The sequence below is a fragment of the Cupressus sempervirens genome, chromosome 2 (assembly GCF_028749045.1).
Source record: "Cupressus sempervirens isolate cs-2001-9-10 chromosome 2, ASM2874904v1, whole genome shotgun sequence".
In the NCBI taxonomy this organism is placed as follows: Eukaryota; Viridiplantae; Streptophyta; class Pinopsida; order Cupressales; family Cupressaceae; genus Cupressus; species Cupressus sempervirens.
Genome location: NC_143119.1, coordinates 326,325,482 through 326,339,074, shown reverse-complemented (window position 1 = coordinate 326,339,074; position 13,593 = coordinate 326,325,482). Strand labels below are relative to the sequence as shown.

Sequence of the window (13,593 nt, the reverse complement as noted above, 5' to 3'; positions counted from 1 at the left end):
CAAAATGATTTAAGAATGTATAAAACACTGGTAATAATTAACTGAGGATGTAAATCACTGCAACAAGAATGAACTTTAATCTATGAGTGTCAAAAACTTGGAAACAATGAACAAAATAATAGGAAATTCAGTTCATCTTTATTCAAACCTTATTCAAACCTTAAATGCATGCTCTCATGCCTTCTTTTGTGTATATTTATCAATCTTAAGCTATTTATGGGCTCTAAAATCCCACATAACTTCCTTAACACCTTTAACTTCCATTACCTACCAAGAAGAACTAAATGTTATGATTCAAAAGTTCAATAAACTTTAAAATGATGTTTTAACTCTCAATAAACGACACAAATTTCTTATTCTAGTCCCATTATATTATATATGACCCTTCATATTCCCATTGACCCATTTGGCATCATTTGTGTCATTTTACAAATGTTGGTCCTATGGTCCTTACTAGGACCATTATGACATTCACCAATTTTACTAATTACATTACATCTAATAGCCACTATAGGCTTTTATACAACATAATCGATTCTTATAGACCCATTTACGTCCTTTTCATTAAAGGGTAGTAATTAGATGATAGTGGTGTAATGTCATTGATAGAAAGTTAAAATTATTGATAGTAAAAAACTCTTGCATATAATTTACGTATGTCTTTAGAACCAAAAAAAAAACTACAAAGAAAGATACATATGGAGTTGTTCCAAAATCATTAATTGATTCTTAAAAAGTTCCTTCAGAAAACACAAATACTAAAAATAATATGTTAAACAAGGATCCAAGTGAGGGAGTGGTAGATCTATTGACACGGCTAAAATATTCAATTTTGAAATGGGTAAAAATTTTGGCTAAGTAAATATTATACAAGGTAGTGAGATAATTCCCACAAAGCCAATGTTTATTTATGGCTTCTATTGGCTCATGCTAAATAATAGTACTCCATACTTAAATTATCATGTAAATAGAAGGGGGTATGGAATTACTAACCTCACATTTGTTGATAAACATCTATCATATTTAAATAAACCATAAAGAAAATCATGGATAAATGAATTAACTATACTTTTACACTTTGTGTTAATGAAGTAGTGATATGACACTAATATCTTGGTCCAAATCACTATCTAATTGAGTATTTTATAGAATATTTATTTTCCTAGTCCACTAGTGGGGGGAAAAAAATCATAGTCTTAATCCAAGTGTCTAAAAACTGGCAAAGGAATAGGTATTTCTAGGATTGTGGGGCACTATTGAAGCTATTTTTAGGGCAAAATGCATCAAAGATTATGTAACTTGTTTCTTTCTGAAGCACCTTTACATTTCAAATCATCATGGATCAAGGACTATAATGTTTAACTTCAAGAAGAAAAGATAAAATGAACTTTTAAAGACACAATAGGGACATGACAAGCTCCCATCTAGTTGGTTATCATCAAAAGAAATCGTACAATACATAAAACCACCAAAGAAGGTGTTCTTCCTTCATAGGAACAAACATGAAAGGGATCATCAAAAGGGTTTTGATATCATTTAAGATCTAATGTGAAATGCTCTTGTACCATGCAAAATTTATCAATAAAGCAAACAAACCCAGATTATTGCAGTCAAGAAGAAGTTTAATAAACAAATTATAAAGATAATCAAATATTGTATCTGCAATAAGATAACTATTTCAGATAACTAATGAATGAAATGTCAACAATTTTTTGAAAGATACGGAAAATAAGAATACTAATTAGATACATAATTAAGTGTCCAAGGATAAATTAGAGTTACAATTAATCTGAAATTAGAAATAAAATAAACCTTTGTTAAACCATAACTATTGAATGAAAGTTACTTTTCTATATAAACATCTACTTAAATAAAGAAGATAACATCTTTCAAATAAATAATTAATCAAATAAACTTTTCCGGATAGATAATATAAAACAGGATAAGCAACTGCATAGAAAGAGAGAAAACAGAGAAATACAAAAAAGTACTGAAAAACCATAGAATGTACGTTGTCGTGGCAATCAAATGGAAAACTGAGCAGTGTGAAAGTAAGAAAGGAGAGTTTGATGTATAGAAGGTGACAGGAAATGCAATGACAACAAGGAAGCTTCAACGTTGCTACCGTATACTTTCCAAAGTCAAGCGAACAGGGTAGTTTAAGCTTTACAGCCACAAACAAACAAATAAGGCCATGCGTGGAAAAGTTGAGAGTCGTAAAGACATAGAAATGATGCAGCCACTATATATTACTCTTCTCAGATCGCCGAAGTTGCTCAGATACGTGCAATTTCAGGCAATCATTTACTATAAGTTAGCTTACGATGGAAAAGGCAAAACAGAGGGAATATTTAGTAATGGATTCAAGAGTTTTCGAGGCTGCCCATTCGGGGAATATCAGTGCCATTCAATCTCTGATAGAAGAGAATGCTGACGTTCTGCAGCAGGTCACGAGTTCGAGTCTGAATTCGATTGTACATGTGGCTGCAAGAGCGGGAAGGGTAGATTTTGTATCTGAAATTCTGAGAATCAAACCCGAAATCCTATCTTATGTCAACAGCAAGCGGGACACAGCCCTTCACGAAGCTGCAAGAGAAGGACATTCGACTGTTGTGAGGGTGTTGTTGGAGAAAGACCAACGCATTGCTTACAAAGTTAATCAGGACTACGAAACTGCCCTTTTTATTGCTTGCAAGGAAGGCTACATTGATGTGGTCAATGACGTCATTCAAGTCGCTTCTTTGCTTGCCCTCGACTCGGAGAAACCAGACGAACGGACGTCTCTTCATGCTGCGTCATCCAGAGGACACGCAGGTATTTTCATTGAAGAAAAATCACAATTCTGTTAAGTTTATGGACTATGGTAACATTTAGTCCTAATGAATCTGACAAATTGTTGAATTATGACGTGATCAGACATAGTAAAGGAGCTTATTAAGGTGAAACCTGGTCTGGTGGGAAGAGTGGACAAGCAAGGAAGCAGCCCGTTGCATTTAGCTGCACCACACGGCCATCTGGAGGTAACAAGAGCGCTGTTAACGGCCGATCCGGAGATGTGCTACATGCTCGACGGCTCTGGCAGATCGGCTCTGCATATCGCGGCGATGAAAGGTCGTCTGAGCGTTGTACATGAAATAGTGTCGTTGAGGCCTGACTCTGCCGACGTGCTCTCCACGGCCGGGGAAACATTTTTACATTGTGCAGTGGAGGCGAACCAGATCGAAGTAGTCAAGCACGTGGTTGACCTTCTCGACACGTCCAAGCTTATCAGGACACAAGACGACGAGGGCAATACTATTCTGCATGTTGCTACTAAGAAAAAACTCAAACTGGTGAGTCAGCACCCTGGCCCACAATTAGGCAGCCGCCTTCCCATGCAACAAGATTCTATTGTTGTTTTAATATTGTTATTAGTGTTCAATGAATTTTGTTGTTGTATTAGGAATAATCGTGATATTCTCTCAATTATTGTGTTTAAAAAATGAAAATACATATACTAATGGTTGATCACACATGTATTAATAGTCTTCATTTTTAGTCTTCTTGGTTGGTGACTTATCAATTTGTGCAATTTTTGGGACATTATATAAAATCAACTGAGATGTTTAACCCCAAATACTGGTGTTTTGAGTGAGTGACTATTGGTACATGAATATAGCTGGTTCTCAACAAACGTTTTGAAATGACACTTTTAGACCACTTGGCACTCTCAATCCCTACAAGAGAACCGTGAATATGAAAAAGTCAAAGCCTTAGCTTTAACACTTCACTCGCCTAATTAGCCTACCCCTATTATTATTATTATTATATATTTTTATTATTATTATTATATATTTTTAATCAAATTTATTGACTTCTACAAGAAATACAAAGCTTAGAACCCATTGTATTAGAGAGATCACACATTCAGTTCTTCTATTTCAAGCACCCTTATGAATTTTTCTCCATAAAGTTAGACTAACATTTATTTTTGAGAATGGTCGTCCAGCAAAGCAAGTCAAATTGGTATAGGAATTTTAATTTTGTGATAAAATATTTAATAGACTGAGATTTCCACAGATGGTGAGGTGGCTGGTGACGTGTACGAGTGTAAATGTAAACGCAGTGAACAAACAAGGGCTGACAGCACTGGATATCCTGGAGAAAGAACCGGCTCATTCGGGGGCCATGATAATTGGAGCGGCGCTCATGGAAAGAGATGCCAAGCGTGCCTACGAACTCCCTCAAGAGCGCTACAAGCAGGACGACCTCGCTCTCAATCGGAGCGTCAGCTCAATTAATCACCACGTGCGCGCTCAACTCTTCCACACTGCCGGCACAAGTGATCGAGTGCACGGCATGGCAAAAAAACTGCGGCAGCTGCACAAAGAGGGAATTAAGAATGCAGGGAACACTGTCACTGTGGTGGCGGTGCTCATCGCTACTGTGGCATTCGCCGCCATGTTCACTGTTCCCGGCGGCCTCAAAAACGGCGGCGCAGACGAAGGAACTGCCGTGATGGCTCACACGGTGGCCTTCAAAGTGTTTGTAATAACTGACACCGTGGCTTTATTCTCCTCGTTTGCAATAGTTCTCATTCTCGTGACCGTGGTGCCTTTTCATAGGAAAGTGTTGATGAAGCTTTTGTTCTTCATCAACAAGATCATGTGGATGGCAGTTGGATGCACTGCCTCGGCTTTTCTGGCTGCTGGTTATGTTGTGGTGGGGCCCAAAAGCCGCTGGGTTGCAATTAGCATGTGTGCTGTTGGTGCAGGAAGCATGGCGTTCATGTTCACCTCTCTCGCCTCGCTGGTTGCTGGGCATCAGATGAAGAAAGCCCGACTGAGGAAAAGCAAGAAGAAGCGGAGAAATGGAGGTGAGCGTGTGGGACGATCAAGGTCGAGAGACCCCGAGGCAAACATAACACACGTAGTGGGAGACGATGAAGGTGAAGTGAATTCGGGAGAAACTAGCGGAAGATTTCCTCGGAGACGGAAGCATTCTTCTTCTGACTCGGACTTTGAAAGCTCTGAAAGGGACGGCTTCCATCCTTTGTAACCACACATCGACTATTCTTAACTTTCTTGCCAATTTCCGCTTTCGAAAAGTCCTCCCTGTCTGACGGTTGTGCTACCCGTCAAATATTCTCTCACTTCCTTTCATTTGTACATTGCATGGCACCGTACAATCTGATTTAGTTTGGAGATGAGAATTTATGTTCTTACAAAGGAAACTGTATAAATAGTGTAAAGGGATAGGTATGTACATCTCAATTTTATTTGTAATAGAGTTTCTCACAAAGATTTGTAATACAGTCAGATATTTGTCATAAAGTTTATAAGGTAGTCTTATATTACTATCATCTCCTATTCTTTCTTCTTCTCCTTCTTCTCTTTATCCTTCTTTTCTTTTGTTTTTCCTTTTCTTCATTCTCCTTCTCCTTACTCTTCTTTTAAGCCGTCGCCTCATCATTTTTCTTCTCCTTCTAGATTCCCTTCTTCTTCCTCCACTTCATCCTCCCCCTCTCCTCCTTTTTTGATCTTCTCATTTGTTGTTTCCTCCTCCTTCCTTTTTTTAAATTGAAATCTTCATAATATTTTGTGGTCAAAGTAATATTTGTTTCTTTATAACAAGGTGGTAAATGTTATTTGTGTTGTCATTTTCACTCTTTTATACATTAAATTAAATAACAAGTAAAACAGCATATGTTTAACATTAAACTAAATAAAAACTCATGAAACATGGGTCAATGAGTTTGACTCATAAACTACATAGTTAACTTATTATTTTATAGAATAGCCTTAAATTCAAATTTGTATTACTATTTATACTATTATTACACCCTAACCAAGCCTTAATGTTTAACCAACGTCCCCTAATGCTACAACAAATATACTTTCTCCACGATAATGAATATCTCATCCATCAAACACTTCAAATATTTAACCCCTTCTCTTCACTCCTCCATATGAAATATTAATTTTTTTCTTTTTTATTATGAACTCTTTCGTAGTTATATAGATATAAAACTTCTATTTAGAATTTAAATGATATTTTTTTCCAAACAAAAATTATTAATTGAAAAGGTCTATTCATCTAAAAAAAAAAAATATTAATCTAATAAATTATTAAAAATCAATATCATTAGCTTATAATGAAATAACTCATTTTAATATTCCAATTTACACATATTTACTTGAAAAATATAAATAAACTTACATTTAAACAAATTATCTTTATTATTTTTAATGATGTGGTTGTCATCCGTTCATTCAAACTAACGTCATTCCAAAGTCATTGAATAATCTTTTAATAAAAAATGTTATTTTTTCCTCATTTTTTTTATTACTACAGAGACTATTTTTAAATTATATTATTTTAATCCTCATTTTTTTATTACACTTTTTATAAGTTCATTGGTGAATTTAACTCTCCACATTATCTATATATAAAATGTGAGTGTGCATACATTTATGTAGAAATAAATGAAAGATAAAATAAAGAGTCCAATGCTTTTTTGTCTATAAAAGAAACTGCCTTTAAAAAAAATAAAAAATAAAAGTCTACAATTTACGTTTGTCACCATTGCATTTTTGTGCACGAAAAATTCTATTAATTTAACAAAAAATATTTAGAAATTTAATATTTTTAAAATAAGAAATGAGCAAAAGTTGTATAATGTCATCTCCATAATTTCATCCTCTAGTGTCTCTCTTTCTTTGACTTTCTCTCTAAATGTTTTAAATAATCAAAGAACAACGAAATATATATTTAGTGACAATGAATGAAATTTCCAATCTTAAGACTATTGTTATAATGTACAAGGTCTGAGTAACTGCTCGAATTGCAAAAGGTTGGCTTGTTCACTAGAGCCCCTTACTTATATTTACCTAGTGAGATACATAATGAAACCCAAAAAAGCGTCGACAATGATGTGGAAAATAATACATAAGGATAACTGTTTAAGTAGTTTGTAATAAATATATTAATTTAAAAACATAATTAATGTGGTAGATATCAAAACTTGGCGTGAATTTCTCACCACCACCAGCACAATTTTCCAAGTAAGATGTCTTACTTTCCGGTCAATCAAGTATAATATCCTATTAGCTAATTGTACTATCATCTTCAAAAAAAAAATTTAATATAGACTCCAAAACTTATAAATCTAATTACTATAAAAAAAAACTTTATTTTTTACTTGTTAAAATTGATATTCAATTATCGTAGTTTCCAAATTTTAATGTTACTAAATTGCTTTATGTGCATTGTGATTTGTAGATTTTTAGTATGAGTCTCATTTTGAAATATGAAGAAAAGACATATATGTAGAAAAATACAAACATCTAATCACATTTTAGTTTGGTTCCAAGTCCTCTTGATCTTGGCCAAGCCTATCCGACAATCAAATGGCTCAAGATCAAATTTCGCAGTATTTACCTAGTGAAATACATAATGAAACCCAAAAAAGCGTCAACAATAATGTGGAAAACAATACATAAGGATAACTATTTCAGCAGTTTGTAATAAATTAATTAATATTTAAAAACATAATTAATGTGGTAGATATCAAAACTTGCCGCAAATTTTTCACCGCCACTGGCACAATTTTCCTAATAAGGCATCTTACTTTCCGGTCAATCAAGTATAATATCCTATCAGCTAATTGTACTATCATCTCAAAAAAAAAAATTAATATAGACTCCAAACTTATAAATCTAATTACTATAAAAAAAAAACTTTATATTTTACTTGTTAAAATTGGTATTCAATTATCGTAGTTTCCAAATTGGAATACAATCATACAGCTCAAGATCAAATTCCACGGTCCCTCTCTAGAATTCTCTTGCAATTTAATAGTATTTCTTTCATACATTAGTTGATTCCATCTTCAGTAACATGTGTCTTGTTTGAGCTAGGAAATAGAACAATAATTACTATATTATTATTTCAATTTTGGTGCTTTAATAATAATAATGGAAATAATAAGTCTGTCTTAAAAGAAAAATTAAAAGTGGATCAAGCATATCGAACATTGTCGAAGCAAGAATAAAGGCTTCATGTTCACATCTATCAATACAGATGAAGGAAACAAGAAAAAATAACATGAAATTTTATAACTCAACACAGATGAAGGAAACACGACAAAATACCATGAAAACTTATAACCAATGGAATAGTAATTGTATGTAGAGGAATTTTGGCATAAATGAGGAAGAGATATGTTGGCAAATGGTAATATCTCCCATCAAAATTGAGCTAAACTAAACAAAAGTCTTGAATCATAAATAGATGAGAATTTCATGGATGAGGTCAACATCTGAACTCTAGATGTTCAATTTTTCTCTCACAATAGATAGCAGTTATGAAATAATTAGATTTATGTATCAAATAAAAGTAGTGGGTAGATATGTAGTCTACATAGATATTTTAGTCGGGAAAGTTCCAAGCATACATGCAAAATAAGTAATAGATAGTTATTTAAGAGTTTGATATGTAATTGATCTTGTTGGCTCCTAAATTAACAGCTTTTGAATAACCCAATGATAGGAGTAAATACGTCTAGGGGTGGCTAATTCCCACCTTCAACATACTTATTCATACATCAAGGACAACTATAAGGCTATACTCCTTCTTTAGGCTCTGCAAAACCTAGGTGAGTGAACCTCAAATTCGTTCATATGGTACCTATTTCAAAACATACAACTGAATCTAGACAAAGTAGATAAAACCCTTATTTCTCGTATACTTATGCAATGACAAAGGAATGTAGTAGCAAATTGCAAAAACCTATGAAATCCACAAGCTGGGTGAGGGCATCCTTTCAGCTCTTAAATGGAAAGGGATATGGATAATTGATTAAAGTTTGATATCAGCAAAACACAAATATGCAACAACAAGAACATGTTGATCCTGTAGCTTGTCAGTGCTAAGATCTATTAGGAAATTCCATAAATCATACAAATACATCCATGATACCAGTGACATATTTCATACATCAAGATATCAAATCTATCCTATCACTTTGTGAATCAGACATCAGTGTTCATAAAAACCTCATACTCATGATATCCTTCTCATGTAACCAGCAACCCAGTCAAGATAAGTAAGTAATTACTTGGTTCTTTGTTCTACTAGCAAACCTAACGAGACATACACCTTTAAGTGGCTGCAAATGGGTTTGAGTTCTTTTCTCTTAAACCACAAAACATTACAAATAACAGAGATAGAAGATGAGAATCATAATGAAACTAAGAAGTTTGTTGCTTGTATTCATTTCTTTGAAATAATACACTTAAGATGCATGTAAATTATAACTAAGAAACAACTCCATAGACCAGAACAATCAATATTAGCTTTATTGTTGTTATTTATACAAGAGAGAATCTTGAAGAATGGAGGAAACCCAGCTAAGAGCTTGCTCAGAAAACTTGGGAACCAACCCTATAGAAAGAAAGTTCAAGAAAAAAGAAATATATAGGAGAGGAAAGAAATTTTGGATCTAATATTGAAGTGACACGTGTCCACTTGAATCTCTATCCCCTACTACTGCAAAGCTTCTCTCTTCTCTCTACAAGCAAAATCTAAATGGAATCTCATCATTAAGCTTCAACAAACTCAAAATATCTTCTCCAAGTGATGAGAAACTTTCATTCTGATAAAAACATCAAGTATGCATCTGAAATGCTGATAAATCCTTCACTAAATTGACTTGGAGGTGAAAAGACGTCACCAACTACATCCCTACTAACTTTGATGAACACCTAATTCATCATTTCACCATAAATCAAGATTGAACTGCCATTACCAAAATACAGTTGAAAAATAGGTACCTCGAAAAAAAAAAACTTTGAATATCTCACTCATATGACTTCTTGTGCAAAACTAAACCGCAAATGTGGAAAGTTTTTTCCAAGACCTTTCTGTCGATTTATGATAGTCCTATACCTCCACTTATAAAAAATACTTAGGAGATTCATTTGAAGTTCAAGTTCAAACATGCATGACAGGAATACAATTTTACAAAAATGCAATCCTTCCCTATAGTCAAAACTTTATAATATTATAGTCTCTTTTGATTTAAAAAAATGTCTGGACAATGAATTCCATAAAAGAATTTAAAAATTATTATTTTTGAACCTTTCAACTTTTCCCTCCACATTTTCATCCTGGTCAACCCAAGTTTGACTGAGCTTTGACACGTATTGTCATGGGATTGGTACGTCTTTGCTCTATCACTACCACCTAGGTGCCACATGGCACCCTTTGATTGGTCCACTAATCACCGCCTATCACCTGACACATCACCACGTGGTGGCGTCTGATTAGATTTCCATGCACAGTCATCTTGCCATGTCATCACCTTGCTGGCATCCCACCATGTGGTGTCACTTGATTGGTCAGATCTATCACATTGCCACCTAGGCCCACTTCCATGTGTTGGCATGTTGCTTTCCCTTTTCTTAACTTCCCTACATCTTTATTTGTGAGAATGCAGCGGCCATTGATTCTTCCACATGTCACAATCTGGTGAGTTGCTCCTGCTTAGCACCACATCACTACCGATGACACGCGGTGCCTCGTTGCTTTCCCCCTTTGCTTAATGATCATGTGTCTTCATATTACGAGGAAGCAATGGTCGATTCTGCCATGTCACAATCCTATGAATCTGATATGCTTGGTGCCACATCACTACTCCTCAAAATACATGCCACGTGTCATGCTACTACTAGTCCACCTAGGTGCCACATGCCAATTTTTGGTTTGTCACTTGGATCTAGGTCATCAATGCCATGTCAGCATGTTCATTCAAAATATCTTTACAGTTCTCTCGAGTCGGTTGGGGCCCATGCATGAGGCTTGTGCTCCAAAAGCACTTTTGTCTTAAAGACGCTAAGTCTATGAGGATTAGGGTATTTTAATAGTAAAATATGCCACCGTTTTCCCAATGTGGGATAAATGCATCTACAATTTTTTGTTTGTATTCTACCATCCATGTGTGCCTATTTTTTTACTTCATTATTCTCTATTCATCCTTTCAAGGATTCAAAGTGACTCATCTCAAATTTGGAAAAATGACCACAAAGCTCTTGTGACTATTTTTTATATCCATCACACATAGGCTCGAGATGCATCTAGATGGTATTCAAAATGATTGAGAATCTGCATGTTTTGGCTAACAAAATCTAATTTTCTATAGATCACTTAGCAAATGGGGCACGAGAAATGATTACTGGTTTCTAGATTTTAAACATTTGCAACTCACTGGTTCACGTCTTTAATGTGAATGAGAGATTCAAAAATAAACCAACGCATGAGAAGAGTCCTCATAACACTCTCCTTGTTAAAACACCAAAGTATGAGCTTCATCTGTATTCCATCTTCAATCTTGGGCATTTCCCTATCTATTTTTTGAATGCAGCTCACATATTAGATGGTGACAAGCTTCTATGCAATTTCAACCAATTTAGAGGAGCAATCACTGGAGAGACCTTCTACCACGGGTTTGTTCACTGACCTCTCTTCTTAATGCAAGCAAGTGTTGAAACATGTCACTATCCTCTTTCAGCTAATTTTCCCAAGTTACGAGCCAACAAAGATTGACTTTATTTAATTGTTACAAGTACGACACTCAGGTAATATGGCACCTTCGCCATTCCCTCTCACACCCTAGAGAAAACAAGCAGCTAGCTTTTGTATTTCTACAATGGAAAGCCCCTTTTCTATTTCTATTAAAACTACACTTTCAATCCTTTCGCATTCCATGGGACATGCTCAGAATCCATATCTCATAACTATTTGAAGTTTTGACCCCTAACCTTCTCGTGCATTCAAGCAATCACAAAAATATTTCTCAAAAACAAGGAAAGGTTTATCATTTTCTTCAAACTCATCAATCTCTTTATTGTTAAAACTAAAACATCTCTGTCCAATTTGCCAGAAGTCGTACAGTTTGTAAAAAGAGAAATGTGTGTACAAAGATATTTGTAAAATGGGCCCATGTGGAATCAATACCATTGTGGAAAGGACATTGTGAAGCTCATTAGAAGAAATGTAGCCATCTTTGTTCTCATCAAAAACTCTAAATGCCTCCATCATGTTAGCAATATGGTCAGATAGATGTCCCAATGGTTGTCATTTATGGCAACATGTCTTCAGTATTTCATTTATGCATTTAGAGATAGAAAATTGTCGAAGTGTCAGACAGTTTGTATCAGTACAAAGAACAAATCTTAAGAGTACAAGCAACTCATTGAGAGTTAGCTTATGCATATTTATGGTAAGCTTCATGACACTATCATGATGATGTGGTTAAGTGCATAGATGTGTACAAACAGTACAATGCAAGTTATGATTGAAACACCAATGTGGATATTTAATAGAGCATAATAGTAAACAAAGTTGTACGGCTTGAAGAATTATTTTGGTTACAAAATTATTACTAAGTTATGATGAGCCAACTATGTGGATAGTAATCCATAAGTTATTTTATATTATGTCAAGTGTACAAACACATGAAGGCTGATTGAGCAGAGTTTGTGAATGTGCAAGGTATAAGTAAAAATCTTATATTGCACAATTAGTGGGAGTGATGGGAAGTAATGTGAAATCGTGAGATGTTATGCAAACTAATATGCAAGCTTTATGTGATGTGAGATATGATGTTTGATCAGAGCAAGTGCGAGTTATAGCAGGAAAGCAAGTATTATATGTATATCTATCTTGTGAAGAACTGAATTGTATTATTGCATGTTAGGGCAGTGGGGTCTCTTTGCATAGATTGTATTTGTGCTACCAACTCATGAATGGGTTGAAGCTTCTAACAAGACCTAGTATCCTAACAAGGACTCGAGACACTATATATATTTCATAGACTCCTAATAGGCTCAATATCCTTAACATGGTCCTATTGTTTAGTGAATCATCTAGTATGTATCATCCCCACCAGGGTTTTCCCTAGTTAACAAATAATGGTGTTATGAGTTATCTATGTGCATGGTTATATTTACTATCCAGCATTGTCGATTTACTTTCATATGCAAGTTATAAATTAAGTAACAATATTTACTTGTGGGAAAAAATTTGTAGAATATTGATTCACACCACCACCCCCCCCCTCCCCCTCTTAGTATTATCTATTTCTAACAATTGGTATCAGAGCCTAGTTATTTTGAAGAGGCTTAAAAGCTTAAGTAAGATCTTAGTGGATATGGAATATGTGAGGCCTCGCCCTGACCCTTCGTAGCATAGTTGTTACCTTATTATTTTGATACTTATGACTTGATACATTGAGACACTATTAGATACACTAAACATATTATGTTATGTTATTTCATGTTGTGTGATGTTTTACTTTTAGATATTTGATTTCATCATCTAATGATTTATGAACATATATATTGATGAAACGAATGCAGAATTAACACTTTGATAATGCAATGTTAATGACTAAGAATATAAGTAGAACGAGATAAACAACTAATTATTTAAAAGATGAATGTTTTAATTTATGTGATTTTCCTGATACGTTATAGACATATATGCATGTGATTTCCTTGAGCTACTGATGTGTGCAATGAGTGTGCAGGATATTTTAGCCAAGAAATCTAACGG

At 34.5% G+C, this 13,593-nt stretch overlaps 1 protein-coding gene across 1 annotated transcript; it reads left to right on the top strand.

Annotated features, from left to right (window-relative positions):
* Window positions 1-2,231: 2,231 nt before the first annotated feature.
* On the top strand, window positions 2,232-5,312 carry LOC149572423 (uncharacterized). The gene is made up of 3 exons (XM_089813592.1): window positions 2,232-2,814; window positions 2,917-3,332; window positions 4,060-5,312. The coding sequence occupies exons 1-3, from the start codon at window positions 2,325-2,327 to the stop codon at window positions 5,035-5,037; spliced, it is 1,884 nt and encodes a 627-aa protein (XP_089669718.1). The 5' UTR covers window positions 2,232-2,324; the 3' UTR covers window positions 5,038-5,312.
* Window positions 5,313-13,593: the final 8,281 nt, after the last annotated feature.

Coding starts and splice junctions, on each gene's coding strand:
- LOC149572423 (XM_089813592.1), top strand. CDS start 2,325: ATGGAAAAGGCAAAACAGAGGGAATATTTAGTAATGGATTCAAGAGTT. Junction 2,815..2,916: donor GTCATCCAGAGGACACGCAG/GTATTTTCATTG, acceptor TGACGTGATCAG/ACATAGTAAAGGAGCTTATT. Junction 3,333..4,059: donor CTAAGAAAAAACTCAAACTG/GTGAGTCAGCAC, acceptor AGATTTCCACAG/ATGGTGAGGTGGCTGGTGAC.